The following is a 15145-nucleotide window of genomic DNA, read 5'->3' on the forward strand; positions in this document are numbered from 1 at the left end:
TATTAACCACTCAAACTACTTTTCTTATCTTATTCTGGGAGCAAAGGCCAGACAAGATTTGAACATGTATATTTTTTTAATATCGTGGCGTTACAAAAATATCCTTTCCTTCAGTTTAGTAATGAATATGGAGAAATTCCCATGGATCCTATGTGCTCATGACTCGGTTCAACAGGTTAAAAGTCTCGAGGCATGGGAACCATGAGTGCCCTGCAGCGTATTTTAGGACCAGGAGGCGGTTGGACTGTTTCAACAGCAAATGGCTCAATGTATTTTTGGTTGGCTTGTCTAACGCGCTCCGCCTGACTCATCCTTTGATGAATTCCTCTCTCGCCAACTGATCTTTTTCGTCTACACGAACATCCACGAAGAACATATTGCTCAATAAAATTGCTTTTGCTGTGCTAGCTGCTGTTTAATTTACATGACAACGCAAATATCAGAGGAAGAATTGATTTGCTTTTCTCAAATACACTGTTTGAAAGTCCCTGAAGTCTGTTATTTGTTTTCCTCCAAGATAATATTAAAAAAAGTAATGCTTTTTATATACGAAGCAGTATTATTGATTTGTGCTCAAACATTATATACTGTAACCTTAATATTTTCATGTTGTTGCTGTATCGGTTGGAAGTTGAACTATATATGAGTCTCCTGGCGTAACTTCAGTATGCTGACTTCACAACTGGTAATAAACAGAAGGCCATTAAGAATATGATGAAGAACTCCCAGCTGAATCTAATACTTATAATATTGATTTCCATTTCTTCCACGAGGGTGTGACACAATCCAAGATCTTCTATTAAAGATCTCTTACAAATAATAATAATCATTGCTAGTTTCAAAGGTTTGGACCAATGGGCGACCTCCGGGTTGAAAAGTGAAGCCAAAGCTGAAGTGCTTTAAACCTGCGTTCTTTCTAATATAATTCTCAAATGCTGGTTTCAAGTATTTTTCAATACACCAAGATGTTCATTGCGTTAAAAAGACCATCAATCCAGGTACGCTTTAGGGCGTGGCTATCTTGCGATTGACATATCGTTACCACGGCGACCTGTCGATTCGGAGAGAGAAATGTCTTCTTGGTTTGGTTGTCCTAAAAGACACTCAGGAGTTAGCTGTTCATGTTTTCAGGTTTGTTTCAGGCCTTGCTCCTCACCAGCTCCACGCTCTCTTCCAAATATGATCACTTTTTTTTTTAAAAAGGTGTTCAAAATTCAAAATGGGGACGACCAAAATGCCAAACTCCAGACTCAAACTAGGCTGTGCCATACTTCTATTTAACATTCCTGCTAAGAGTCCTATCAAAGCTGTAAAGCTGCAGTTTGTTGATGCATACGATTATTCAAATGTATGACTTGTGTTATTACACGCTATCCGTTTTAGACAACAATGTTCACGAGGATGGCGGTCTGCATTCATGACATGCTAGACACGGACAGGATGATATACAGCTCCTTTTTTTAGGCAATGTAGTCACCAGCCTGCCGCCTACCTGCATCATGTGAGTCCGTTGGGTGTTAAGGAATGCAGCGGGCTTGTTTGTAGCATGTTATCGGCCAGTGATAAGCCTCCGTGACAAGTTGCCATTCAAATTGTTCATTCTTTTGGCTTCAGCTCCATGTGTCCTGAACTGTTTGTCCCTGAATACTCGGCCGCATGGGGCCAATAATCTGAGCGATGCAAATGGATCACTGGTGGCACCAATTGACAGATTGTTGATAATAAGTCAGAAAATGTCGTTTGAGTTCCGGTTGTCTTTGATCTAAAAGATTCAGCGGCAACAAAAGAACTTTCTGTGATCGATTGTTAAATGTTGGTGTCAAGAAGCTAGTGCCATAACATTTTAATAATATCACAACTAGAATCTCAGATATCAAAAGTGATGCACTTTGTGATGAATAGCAGCCAATGTATCATGTAGGGCGAATGCATCGTCGATGGAGCGTGTTTGGAGCAGCAACTAGACCGGCACAATCTGAGATGGTTGAAAGATTAATGCTGTTTATGTTCCTGCAGGAGCAAAGTACCACATTACCAACAGGTCATTAGGCATTTATTTTATTAAAATATCTGTCACATCTAATTTTGTTATTGTTAATTTGAGTCTGAATAAAGGGCATAATATGTTAATGACCAGAGAAAAAAAGCTTATGATACGCATCCTATGAGGACGAGGAACAGGAAAAAATAAAAAAATAACAATATATATGAGATAAATTGCAATGAAATAGAAATCATACCGTGATAAAAAGCTTCTTTTTTTTCAAGAAAGTTTTATATGTAGTGGTAGATTAAGGAAACTTCTAAAGCAGCATATAAAAATGAAGCAGAGCAGCAAAGAGGTCATGCATCAAGTGTCTAAAGTGGGATCCAATTTCTTTTTACTTACACAGGGCTGCAGCTATCATTAAGGACGATGAGGTCATGTCCTCTCTATTCTTCACTTTATTCTCAGGGAATGTGAGGTTTTTTAAAAAGCCTGTGGGGCGTTTACATTCTGCCATTAAAAATTATCACATTTCTACGTGCTGATTCTTACACTTTCTGGTCTCAGTATACTTAAATCTGATTTATTTCAGGCCAACAGGAAATATAGAAAGACTTTGAGTCCTCGCAGTCTGAAAAGAGCTTAGCAACACAATGCTAAATGCTTTAGGAACAAACCAGGTACCTATCTAATATAAACTATTACAATATGAGAAATGCACATTTTATTGTTGGTGTCCGGTCCAAAGACACACCATAAAACCAGCCCATGGATTTCTGAATACGGTGGGAGTGTTGCCTCTCCGAGCCACTGATGCAGTTGTGTTAAGGCGTTTAATGAAGCAAGCATCCTTGAAATCCTGACTTGGGACCTTGTTGACTAACTAAAAGTCACATTGAGAAAGCTGATGGCACCACGTAGGCGTGTGACTTCATCCCTGTTCTGCCAATGCTTGTTGGAGCTAACATTGTCTTTGGCGACACTCCACACACCTGGATGTTTTCAACTCTGACTTCTTGGTAATTTGACAGATCATAAGGGCAGCCTGGGACTATGTATAGCAAGAAGCTGTAACGCGAGAGACCTCTCTCTGGCATTTGTCTAAGAGCGGGCATAACAAACAAACATTTGCCACATGCTGAGGTTCTCTTTCCTCTGTGGAGAGCAGTGAAGGGAAGCTGGAGGGAGTATCCCATCTGCACCCCCACAATACCATATAAGAGACTTTGAAACCCAATAGCTGTTGTGAAAAGTCTCTTCCTCTCACTTTAATTAGTCTTTCATTTCTTTAGAGGCCAGCAGTGCAGGAAGGTGACGAATAATAATCTGCGTTAGCATTTAGAACTGGGATCAATTCTTACCATCGCAGAAATGTATTGAACATTTCCTGCTGGGAGAATCTGAGTCATGTGATCTCCCTCTCCTCTGGTTGTGTTCATAGAAATGTGCACGATGTTATGAACGTCCTTTGTGTGTCCTGAGTTCTGAAACAAAGTTATCTGCACAGGTAATCAGGTAACCTAAAGTGATGTTTAATTTAAATAAAATGTATGTGGAATATACCGCAATGCATTAGAGAAGCTGCTAATTACAACAGTTGAGATCCATTTCTGGAGAAAGGTCCCATCTTAAGTCGTTGGAGTTGTGGTGAGAAATACAAACCTGAGGATGGCAGCGAAGCTATTTCCTCTGTTGCTTTGGCAGCATCTGTGAAATGCCCAAGACCTCATCCAAAGGATTAGGGAACCAGTTCAAACCAGCTCTGCCTGTCACAGAAGTCTGCCCAGTTAAGGGACAGCTGGAGCCACCAGCACAACATTATACAGCACCATTAACACAGACTGCAGGACACTGTGTTATTCTACATTTTGAATGTTAAATTGACAAAATCAGAAGAGCAATATGTTGCAAAATGTTGAAAAGATGTTACAACCCGGCTCCAAGGCAACATTTTGCTCAATGGGCGTCAATGTTATTCAGGCAGTCAAAAGTTCAGTGTTGTAAATAGCTACATTTCTGGCCACCGTGTGACTTCTCATCGGCATCTGAAGGGGGAGGATACATTTAGGGGCTTCATGACTACACTCCCATACATAACCTCCTCAGTAAAAAAACAGGTTAATGGTGTATCTGGTTATGATGCAAAGAGCAGCCATAAAGTGTCACATGATGGACCTGCGGGTCAACGGAGAACATGAGAAGGAACATGGAGAACTGTTACTCAACGACCTCCACTTTGTTCTAGAAGTTAAAGAAAATGTGTTTTTCCAAATCAACTTCTTATGACTCTGGTCCACTATATTGCACCATCGGGTATGACGTAAGCAGACAAATCAACAACACGCCTAAAATTAAATCATGTGCAATTGCTGTTTGCTGTTGTTTATATGTCCTGCAAAACATCTCTGACGTGAATACAACCAAAACAACAAACTGCTTCTAATGACCCAAAAAAGTGAATACCGGGGAATTTGAGTTATAGTCTCCCTCTTCTGTCGATTTAGCTCTGATATCCGTCATGATTGTTTATGTGGGAATATGTATATCTTAAGTAAGACTCAAAGGGAACATTTTAATTGTCAACCTGTTTTATGAGAGGTAGGTGCCATGTCAGTGGGCATGTGACTGTACGATGGGTGGAGCCGAACGGTGGCCACTCATTTCTAAGCAGAAGTCACTGGATATTAGGCCCTAAAATAGCCCTACAGAGGGTATAAAGGGGTCCTCTCCCACTTTCCCCATCAGACGACAGTTCCGTGCAACAGCAAACCCACTGTGCAAAAGATCAATTAGAATTTAGATGGGAGAAACTCACAGCAGGCGACCAAAAGAGGACCGTACGAGCTAAAGAAGGGGATTGGATCGCAGTGAAACAAAGGATTTGAGAAGCGAAACAAAGGATTTGAGAAGCGTTTGTATTCTGCAGAAACAGCAGGAGATACTCCAGCTGGGAACCAAAGGGATACGAAGCGAGCGAGGAGAGGAGAGGAGAGGACAAAAAGGACACAGAGCAAAGGATACTGCTCTTTTATTTGGATTGGTGTGTTCTCTCGGGTTTCTCGCTTCCCTCCTCCCGGGCTGACAGCACAGGGGGAGAGCAGAGTCGCAACCCCCCCGCAGGGATGAAGTACAGCTACCAAGTGCCAGTGTCAACGTACACGGGCAGCTCTCAGTACACGCCGACATACCACACACCCACCTATCACACAGCCTCACACTACACCCCGACGACGACGCACTACACATCCGCATACACCTCTCCAACAAAGTACACCCCGACACAGTACAGCCCGACCCATTACACCCCGTCACAATACACGTCCACTTACAAGGCGGCGGCGACATATGTGCCCTCGTACAGCAAAGGGTCGCGGTACAGTTCAACACATCGCACACAAGCGCAGGAAAAGCCTGCACCTGTGATACCTGTCGCGCCTCCAAAGAGAACGGTGCACTTCCCCAATGACATCATCTTCCAGGATATTGTTAGACGGGGAGATTTGGAGCAAATCGGTCGGTTCATGAGAGCGAGGAAGGTCCGTGTGGATGCACTTTTCCACTCAGGTCTGTCACCACAACTTTCCCTTTTGTTTTTATTACATTGTCCAGCAATTATTTTTCATTTGATTTGACATTAGAAATAATAGCAGCCGATAAGTAACTGACTTCATTGCTGCAGCAGAGGACTGACTTGGTCTTGTGTGCAGGTATGGCAGCCCTTCATGAAGCCGTGCTCACAGGAAACCTGGAGGTGGTGAAGTTGCTGGTGAAATATGCCGCTGATGTTCACCAGAGAGACGAAGATGGCTGGACGCCACTCCACATGGCCTGCAGCGACGGCTACCCGGAAATTGCAAGGTGACCTTTTAACCTTTTAGCCTTGACTGATCTTGCTTTCCTTTTTCGGCAGACTTTCAGACAGAATGAAACATGAAAGACTTCATCATCTGCTGTTGATTTCTCAAAACCAAAATGAATTGTCTTTAATTATTATATTGAACAGAGAACGACATTTAAAACAGCATAAAAATAAGAATGCTTCAAATATCAGTCACCTGATCGTAATTACCTTACTGAGACAAAGTTTATCTGGATATGACGCTAGTAGCTTGGCTCTGAACATGGACAACAGGGAATCAAAAACACATTTGAAACAGTGACAACACTCTTCACAATATATAAAACATTGGTATTCAGCATTAAGCAAGCCCAGGAATTAAAAGAGAGGATAATCATTAGATACAAGAGAATTTAAATGCAAAAATATAAGGGAGGATGTTTGATTGAAGACATTTTGGAACTGATCCTCAAAACATGAAGCTTCAATACTAATACCACGGAAATTGGACAGTTCCATTTATTATAAGCCATTGAAGAAAATCTGCTGCAGTTACAATAAACTATTCTATGTTTTTTTTAAATTATATCTGAGAACCTATGGTTAACAACCCTGTGCTTCATTCTCCACACAGTTATCTGCTGTCGATGGGCGCCAGCACAGAGGCAGAGAACGAAAGCGGAGAGAAGCCTGCAGACCTCATCGACCCGGACTGCAAAGAGCTGGTCAAACTGTTCGAGGCGGGTTGTGTGTGATCGGGCACCAAGAAGACCCGGGACGGAGGCCGAAGGCTGAGCAGCCACTTGGAAAAGAAAGAAACACATATTGAACAGTATTAAAACGTGAAATACAAAAGAAACTTGTGACAGGGTGGAAGAAAAGGGTCGTGTCACTGGCCCTTTTAATGCAAGATGGTGGTTCTGTGTGTAAGTTATTTTTTAAGATGCAGTGTATTGCTTAAAGCAATACACTATGAGAATGCATTTCTCTTTCTGGTTTATTTTACTTTATTTTGCGTATTTATCATATATTGCATATAAATATCTGATTTCCAAAGGAAATAAGATTAAGCTATATCCGCACGAGCATTTTCGTATTTTTAAGTAGCTGGTAGCGCCCTGCAGATTTTTCCAAACTATTATTATAATGCATATTTTAACACAGAATTTTGAGATGTTTATGTTTTATAGACTGAGTTATCTATCCTCACTGCTGGGCAGAAAGAGGATCAGCCAAATTAATAATTGATACTTCATTTATGGTCATAAAAAATAAAAATAAATAATTTAAAACATTTAAAAACTTTACGTTTATGCTGTTTAAGCACGTTTACTGCTGCAGTATTCCCCCTGGTGCATTTCTGCTGTTTCCTGTAGTAGAAATACGAATGTCAGCATGGAAAGTCTTATAATTTTTTTCTCAATAATTATTTTTGTACCTTTTCATAAATAAAGAAACCTTTTATAAATACGGTTGAGTTGCTGTTGTGTTGTATAATTAAATTAAATGTATCACAAGAACTGGAGAGAACACAACGGTATTTTCTCCACGATGTCTTCAGGCTGTAGCTTTTCGACCATCCTCTTTGTGTAAAGCATCTTTACATGTACAAGATTACGGAGCGGATACACGTGCCCTCAACTTTTGCCAGGTTTTGCTGCTGCTTTAAAATTGTAAATAATTTAAAAAATACATACTGATATTCCAGGTTTGGCATCCTAACATGAATGTAGAATGGTAATGCACTAGCAACAATGAAACAATAACTGCCATGTTGTACTTTTATTAAAGAAGTGGAAAAAAGTAAGTAAAAACCGACAGATGGAAAAGATAAACATAATAAATCAACTATGTGTAGCCTAAAAATAATGTATCACATAACGTTACATATATACATAAACCAAAAATAGATCTCATGGCAGCAGGGACTGTCTTTGTCCATTATTATTATTATTATTATTATTATTATTATTATTATTATTATTATTATTATTATTATTATTATCTCGTCGTTCGGAAAGCCCTTTCACTTCCGTTTTGTTTTCCCGGAAATGATTGGTTGGCATTGGCAACGTTTTAGCCAGGTCTAACGGCGTACAGTCTCTGAATAAAGAAACCGAAAGGAAAGGTTGTAAACAAAAAAAAAAGGTTTGTTGAATATCTTAAAACGGCGTCCTTTACTGTACATGTTGACAATGCCATAAGTGCGTTAAGTGAATTTCTAATAAATATTTGGGGACCGGTAACCCCAGCAACATATTAGCTCATTGAAGCTAACGTTAGACAATGTAAATTGTCCTGCTAGCTAGCGAGCTGGCTAAAGTTAGCTGAAACGATTGTGTCAGCACATCTACATTTATCTGCCCCGGACGCCGCTGGAGGGGGGCACGAATCCCAACAAGCAGAACCGGTGTTAGAGACAATAAATGGTCCTGTCCATGATAATGTGAGCAGTAGTTATCTCACTGGGTTCGTCTCTGTAGCACGATGCTAACAGGAGCTACTGAAGCTACTGAAGCAAGAACGTAAACAAAAGCCCATCGGTTCGCTACTCTCACGATTTGTATTTGTCTCCACACGCACGGCGTCTCATAGCTGTGTAGAAATGAGATCCCGTTAGGAGCTATGAGTTAACAACACTTGACTTGTAAGTAACGTTCATGGACTGATGAGAAGTCTCCAGATCATATAGAGTGTTTTAACGTTTAAGTGACTTAACTGTAGTCTAGACTGGGCTAACCAGCAGTTTAACTAGTTCACTTAGTTAGTTTTGATGTCAATGTAGATCTGTTCTTTGATTTAGAAACAGTTATTAGATCATGTAGAAATGCTATCCTTGCCACTGTTGTTTATTGTTAGAATTCAGCTGAGGACTTCTGAACCTTTTTATTCTTCAAATCCACTCACCATAGAGGAGCAAGGAGCGAGTACAGACTGCAAACAGAATGACCAGGTTTGTAACAAGTTATGGCACTGAAGTGGGGATGCACAAGTACAATTAGACCAGCGTTAATAGTGTTTATTAATATGTAATACACGTTGATTGTGTGTATGTACTGCTTTGGGCTTGAGAAACTGAAGAATATTATGTTGACATTTAGTTTAAAGACTTTAAGGAAATGAATGTCTATGTATGGTGCTAATTTAGCTGTTTTTATGTTTGTGAAGCTCATCTGCTCCCAGGATGGTGAATAGTTACAAGCGGACTTCAAGCCCCCGATCCCCGACAAACAGCGGGGAGCTTTTCACCCCTGCACATGAGGAAAATGTGCGCTTTATTCATGATAGTGAGTACACCTTCTCACATTGATGTGTTGAATTGCTTTCAAAAGTAATTCATTTTACTATTGGGGATGACTTGTATTTTCGTGTTTCAAAATGACAAAGAGTAATATATTGATTATAAAGTGTGTTTCTGTATTCAGTATATTGTTCAGGTCAGATCTCTTTATTCTTATCACCTAATGTGCAACATGTAAACACAATGTTTACCATTTTGTTTATCTTGCGTGGGCATTGCCAGTTAAACTGGCACGTGTTCACGTTCAGTTCATATTGCTTTAATCTAGAAGTATATTTACAACTTCTGTTTTGTTTTTACAGCATATCGAGCTTGTGCACCCAGTTTAATGTTAGAACGCTATTTGTAAATGGCAATGGCATTACAACATGTTTGCTTTCACTCTCAACACTGATACTCAGTGATTAATCTATTTGTATTGTTTTCAAAGAAGAGGGAACCACACCTTAGTTATTGTGTAGATGTGTGAACGGTGCCCAGTTGAGTTTTCTCCAGTGTGAGTGTTACTCCCCAAATCACATCACTATGCTCATTGTGTCATTACAATGAGATTCCAAGTCTTATTGTGTGTGTCCTTAAGGTCTAACAGACGTGTCTTGGTGTGTTATTGCCACCTGTGAATCAGTCAAAACATGGGAAACCATTGACTATATATTGTGTCCCATGTTTGTGCACGCTTGCAACACGGGCACCTGGAGGAAAACACATCACAGTGTTACTATAGGTAAAAGACTCCACGGAGAACCTTGAAGTCCTGAGAACAGTTTGTCAATGACGTCTGACAGCTCTGGCAGTGATCACGTAGTGCTGATGACTACAGACTATTCCTCTAATTTATTTCTGATGACTTCAATCTTCATCATTAAAAGTATAAATACTGCTACATTATCTGAATCAGACAACGTAATTCCCTGCTCTAAGTACAAGTACTTATGTACTATGTAAAGTGCTAAAGAATTTGTTTGACATTTCGAAAATGGCAAACCTGCGTTATCTTTTTATTTACCTTCAGTCGGTCTTATACTGTCATTCCTAACAAGTCTGCATGATAGGAGCAGATTTCCTAAATGTAACAAATGCATTGTTGTCTTTTTACTCAGCCTGGCAGTGTGTTCTCCGAGACATCAGATCAACACAAAATAGTGAACGTAATGACCGTGGACCACAGGAGTATGTGGAGAAGAACCCAAACCCTAACCTACATTGTAAGTAACCCTGTAGCTTACTAAGTGGATTTTATTTAGTATGTCACACTAAAGGATACAATTCATCAAGCACAGGCCAGTTAACAACTTGTTTCTGTCTGCTCTTGCAGCTTTCACACCAGTGGACCTAAGCGACCTCAAGAAACGCAACACACAGGACTCCAAGAAGTCCTAGTCTTTCTCATGATGGTCCAGTCACTTCTTTCCACCCATTATCCTCGAGAACTGTTCCTCCATCAGCCAGAAAGTCAGCCCTGTTGGCCAGTCTAGCACAGAATGCCAATCTCATTTCTCAACTCTGGACCATAGCAATGCCTGTCTCTTTCTTTACCTGCTACAACTGACAATGAAGAAAAGAACCAGGATCCCAGGGAGCACAAATCCTCTCGTCTCTTGGTTCATGTTTTTTCAAGTCACAAAATGTTCATAAATACATTCTTTATGTGGATGGGACTGATGCAGACGTTCATCAACATTTGCTGACATCTGATGCTGAGGTACAAACTGTCAACACTCCACAGGACACAAAAGACTACAGTCTTAAATATAAACCTTTTCTTTACTACTGCTACTTATATGACTTAGGAGGACAATGTGAAAGGGCTGACTTCTTTTTTTCTTTTGTTTTCTTTTTTTTTGGAACATAGTATGATCAGTAAATTGTAGATGTAATTGAATTAGGTATACACTTTGGGAAAGTTTTGGAAGCCAAATGCAATGTAGAAGGCCAACGTTTTTATTATATATTTCCTTGCCCTCAAATGGACTTTACTAAGTAGAGACCTCCCCGAGTATGCTGCCCTTGGTTAACCCCTCTAAGCCTTGAAACAAAATGTTGAATAAAAGACTTTTACAGTACTTCTGCTTGTATTGATCTTACATAAATATTAACCATGGAAAAGTGAAACTTATTTGTTAAAGCCAGATAATTAGGATAATTGATTATGCTATATCATGGTTATATTGAATTGCTGCCAATGATTATTTTTTATTATCAAATATGTTTATTCATTGATTCATAATTTTATCCATAACTTATCAGACAATAAACTATTTATTTGAACTATTGTTTATGTTAAATGTGCTTGTTTTGTCTGACAGGTATTTAGCACAAAGCTATGGAAGGTTAAGAAACCCTCCAAATATTCACATTTAAGATTTTTGCTTTGAAAAAATACTTAATGAAACAATTAATGAACAAAATAGTTGCAGATTGATTTTCTGCCAATCGGGAGACATCACAATCATCATCCAGTCAAACGCATGGATGGCCAAACGCGTATTACGTGATGACGTTGCCTTTACGTGCATTACGTAACGAACCAGCTTGTCTATAAACAGCCGACACTGCTTGTATTGTGTATTGTCGTCGGAGCACAGAGTTGTGAAGGGACAAGCAGCAGAACCAGGCTAGGGTGTATTTTTTTTAAATTTTGTTGACCAGTTTAGCATTATCGGTGAAACATAATGGCGGATAAAATGGATATGTCACTAGACGACATTATCAAGCAGAACAGGCAGCAGAGAGGTGGAGGACGGGGCGGAAGAGGCCGAGGCCGCGGAGTCTCCGGCGGCGGACGAGGAGGCCCCGGGCGTCTTGGAGTCAGCGGCGGTGGATTCGGAGGCCGAGGCGGCGGATCCGGCCCCATGAGAGGCCGGCAGAACCTGAGCCGCGCTAGAGGCAGACCAACGCCTTACAGCAGGGTATGAGAAAATTTGAGGAATTGGCAGAAAAAGGAGAAAACCAACGGCAAAACGTCCTTCTATTCTCAAGTAGGCCTGCTAGCTAACCCTCGAGCCAGCTCGCTAGTCACACGAACATAATGTTCGCTGTAACCGCCGAGTTTCCCTCGGGGATGCTCTATGGGTTGCTGTTAAGCATTAATGGAAGTTTTATACGTAGTATGTCTTCTCCCACCACCCGTATGTGTTGCACCTTTTTTTTCAAGAGGAGGGAGTCCCCTTTGGAAGAGCGAGCGTGTTCGCCATATTGGCTCGCTAGCTAAAGCTGGATCGGGAAGGCCTCGACGGCGCCATTTCGAATCCGGCACCTTTTAATTTAATCTAGTCGTCCAGGGTCTGTAACCACTTTCCACCCCAACGGTCACAATGGCGGTGAAAGGAAACCACTTCATCGAGAAAATTCACCCTCAAATGATTTTTTTACCACCACTTTTGGAGCATAGTTTTTTATCCATGTACCGGAGTCTTTTGTTCGAAGGTGGCTGGTGGGTTTCACAACAAAGGCCGGTGTGTTGGCTTTTCAACCAGTGTGGCGGTTACTTGTGGATGGATCAGTGGACTGCTACCACCTGATAAATGTTCATGTAAGGCACACCCTTCACTCCTTAAGTGTGAATGAGTTTAGACGAGCCCAACAAAGCCCCGATCAAAATGGCGTGGTCTCAAAATGGACGCACGGATACTCCACGCTCTCATAGTAGGCCCTTATCTAGTTCTTTTTTCCCTTTTTTTTGTTTTTGCAAACCACCCCTTCATCTTATGGACACTCCCCCCTTCACGATAGCCCTTTTCGTGGCTTCGTAAAGAACTTTTGGTCGTGCCAGGAAACGGTGCAACGCTGGAGGCAACACTGCTTCAGATGGCGACCCCCTGTTTACCCGAGGATCACATCTGGAGAGCCTTGGGTGGAGGCGCAGATGGCAAGAGAACAATGGGCAATGTTGGTAGCTAGCTGGGATGGGCAAGTTGTTCAGGGGTTAGTATAGACATTTTGAGTGGTTCATTGAGTAAATTAATACAGTCTCAGGAAATGCCACTAGATCTTTTTTATTTTTGATTGTATACATTATATAAGTGATGTACAACATATTCCCTGATAGTTATTATTCAGTTTTTCCTGTGTATGTCCTCTGTCTGAACTGATTCACTTGCTTGTAGTGATGGGGTGGGCAGGGAACATTTGGGGATCCTCTTGGGGGGGTGGAACTGAGCACCCTGGCCGTTGGAAGCGGAGCCCCTGCTTGCCCCTACACCCAGCCGTGTGGACTCTGTGATTGACAGAGGCAAGGGGATCCTGAAGTCAGCAGGTGCGTTCTCTTTCATCTGTTGCAGCCAAAACAGCTTCCAGATAAGTGGCAGCATGACATGTATGACAACGGCTTCAGCGGCTTCAGTGGCCCTGCTGGAGGTGGCGGAGGAGCTGGTGTGGAGACTGGAGGGAAGCTCCTTGTCTCCAATCTGGATTTTGGGGTCTCGGATGCAGACATTCAGGTACGTGGATTTTTTTTCCTTTGTCAATTTATTTTTGTTAGTGGAACATGTTTGCCATATTCTAAACAGATGGAAGAAAGGAATGCCTACTCAGGATATCCCATCTTTCTGTTTTTCAGGAACTTTTTGCTGAATTTGGGACTCTCAAAAAAGCTGCAGTTCATTACGACAGATCAGGAAGAAGCCTGGGGACCGCAGATGTCCACTTTGAAAGGAGGACAGATGCCCACAAGGCCATGAAACAGTACAATGGCATCCCGCTTGATGGTATGCCTCAAACTCATATGCATCAGGGCCCCTTGCTTTGTATTATGGCTGCACAAATACTTTCACTGTTAGACTAAGACAAAATTGTTTTTGGCATACTACTGACTTGACTGTTCCAGCATTACTGCCTACATTGAGGTTCATGGTGTCTTTGTTACTTTAGGGCGGCCTATGAACATACAACTCGTCACATCACAGATTGACACACAGAGGCGGCCTATGCAGGGGTGAGTGCAACCGTCTTTTCAAGGAAATTGACTGTACAACATTTTGGACACCTTGTGTGATGGCTGCTGTTTTCAGTCTGAACAGAGGGGGTGGAGGAGGCATGACCAGAGGCCGTGGGGGCAACTTCAGAGGCATGCAGAGAGGCCGCGCAGGACGTGGGGCACCCGGTGCCGGAGGAAGAGGTCGGGGTGGTCGCGGCGGGAGTAGCAAACAGCAGCTGTCGGCAGAAGAACTTGATGCTCAATTAGATGCCTACAATGCCAGGGTAGGTTCAGCAGTCGCCAAAATACCTGTCATCAATTTAATGCATTTGTTTTTTCAGCTGTCCTAATTGATTCTGGCTTCTTTTGCTTTTTCCCCCCCTTCAGATGGACACCAGCTAAGAAATTAACCTCTGGTTTTGTTACCCCTTCCTGTCTGCACAGAAGGGTAGTTGTCACAAATGTGCAGCATATTTTACACATGGTTGTCTTCTGATGTGATTGAAATTATTGTTCCAACCTCTTCTTTTAAATGTCCGAAGTGTTTTTTACCAGTATTTTTGTTTTTCCCTTTTTCCTGATAAAATGGTTTTGGCTGTAGGTTCATGTGAATTGGGGTTATCCTCATTCTTTCTTCTACCATGTAGTTAATGACACTTGTAATAAAACCTACAGTGCATATTAACCAAATACTGTCTCTGTATCTTTGTCCATTTATTTTAAGTAAAATTCAAAGAGTCTCAGTCTTGTGCTAAGAGGGTCAGTTTCTTTCTTTTTTTGATGCCTAGTCTTTCCCAGTATTCAGTGCCCACTTAATGTATATTTTATGTGATTGCATGAAATCCAGCTTTCCTTTTGATCGTAAACGGTACCTCAATTAGGACGGGATACAGTTGCCTAAGTGTTGTTTTTTGATCCTTTGGAATAAACATTTGTAATGTTTTTGCAACACATTTAGGGAGTTTACAAGTTATCCAATTAAATGCTATCAAAGCAATAACGTAACCGCTTGTTTCTCGGTCTATTTCTTTGCTTGAAATGTCCAAAAGCTGAGTATTGTCATGAATAAACTGCTAGTTTTTATAAAACTCTTCCTGCGTCACT

General features: G+C 41.2%; 3 protein-coding genes across 7 annotated transcripts; all 3 read left to right on the forward strand.

Annotated features, from left to right (window-relative positions):
* Positions 1 to 5109: 5109 nt before the first annotated feature.
* LOC117734740 (protein phosphatase 1 regulatory subunit 27) lies at positions 5110 to 8476 on the forward strand. Its single transcript, XM_034539006.1, has 4 exons — positions 5110 to 5551; positions 5695 to 5845; positions 6460 to 6558; positions 8449 to 8476. Exons 1-4 carry the CDS (start codon positions 5110 to 5112, stop codon positions 8474 to 8476), a joined length of 720 nt encoding a protein of 239 aa, XP_034394897.1.
* Positions 7871 to 11189, forward strand: mcrip1 (MAPK regulated corepressor interacting protein 1). 5 transcript variants are annotated; one of them, XM_034540401.1, is made up of 5 exons: positions 7871 to 7973; positions 8685 to 8778; positions 8994 to 9112; positions 10227 to 10331; positions 10442 to 11189. In XM_034540401.1, exons 2-5 carry the CDS (start codon positions 8771 to 8773, stop codon positions 10504 to 10506), a joined length of 297 nt encoding a protein of 98 aa, XP_034396292.1. In that variant the 5' UTR covers positions 7871 to 7973; positions 8685 to 8770; the 3' UTR covers positions 10507 to 11189. The 5 variants fall into 5 exon arrangements, with proteins under 5 accessions (XP_034396292.1, XP_034396297.1, XP_034396296.1 ...); XM_034540402.1 differs by having other exon boundaries at positions 7880 to 7972; positions 8736 to 8778; XM_034540404.1 differs by lacking the exon at positions 7871 to 7973 and adding an exon at positions 7989 to 8472 and having other exon boundaries at positions 8738 to 8778.
* Positions 11190 to 11648: 459 nt separating this feature from the next.
* On the forward strand, positions 11649 to 14731 carry alyref (Aly/REF export factor). Its single transcript, XM_034539538.1, has 6 exons — positions 11649 to 12035; positions 13407 to 13565; positions 13685 to 13832; positions 13996 to 14059; positions 14136 to 14325; positions 14429 to 14731. Exons 1-6 carry the CDS (start codon positions 11799 to 11801, stop codon positions 14441 to 14443), a joined length of 813 nt encoding a protein of 270 aa, XP_034395429.1. The 5' UTR covers positions 11649 to 11798; the 3' UTR covers positions 14444 to 14731.
* Positions 14732 to 15145: the final 414 nt, after the last annotated feature.

Source organism: Cyclopterus lumpus, chromosome 8 (assembly GCF_009769545.1).
Source record: "Cyclopterus lumpus isolate fCycLum1 chromosome 8, fCycLum1.pri, whole genome shotgun sequence".
NCBI classification, from domain to species: Eukaryota; Metazoa; Chordata; class Actinopteri; order Perciformes; family Cyclopteridae; genus Cyclopterus; species Cyclopterus lumpus.

Bases quoted from the DNA above. Each gene is read 5' to 3' on its own strand.
- LOC117734740 (XM_034539006.1), top strand. From the start codon at position 5,110: ATGAAGTACAGCTACCAAGTGCCAGTGTCAACGTACACGGGCAGCTCT. The intron at 5,552-5,694 runs GTCTGTCACCAC...TCTTGTGTGCAG, and splicing joins GGATGCACTTTTCCACTCAG to GTATGGCAGCCCTTCATGAA. The intron at 5,846-6,459 runs GTGACCTTTTAA...TTCTCCACACAG, and splicing joins GGCTACCCGGAAATTGCAAG to TTATCTGCTGTCGATGGGCG.
- alyref (XM_034539538.1), top strand. From the start codon at position 11,799: ATGGCGGATAAAATGGATATGTCACTAGACGACATTATCAAGCAGAAC. The intron at 12,036-13,406 runs GTATGAGAAAAT...CATCTGTTGCAG, and splicing joins GACCAACGCCTTACAGCAGG to CCAAAACAGCTTCCAGATAA. The intron at 13,566-13,684 runs GTACGTGGATTT...TCTGTTTTTCAG, and splicing joins TCTCGGATGCAGACATTCAG to GAACTTTTTGCTGAATTTGG.
- mcrip1 (XM_034540401.1), top strand. The intron at 9,113-10,226 runs GTGAGTACACCT...CTTTTTACTCAG, and splicing joins TGTGCGCTTTATTCATGATA to CCTGGCAGTGTGTTCTCCGA. The intron at 10,332-10,441 runs GTAAGTAACCCT...CTGCTCTTGCAG, and splicing joins CCCAAACCCTAACCTACATT to CTTTCACACCAGTGGACCTA.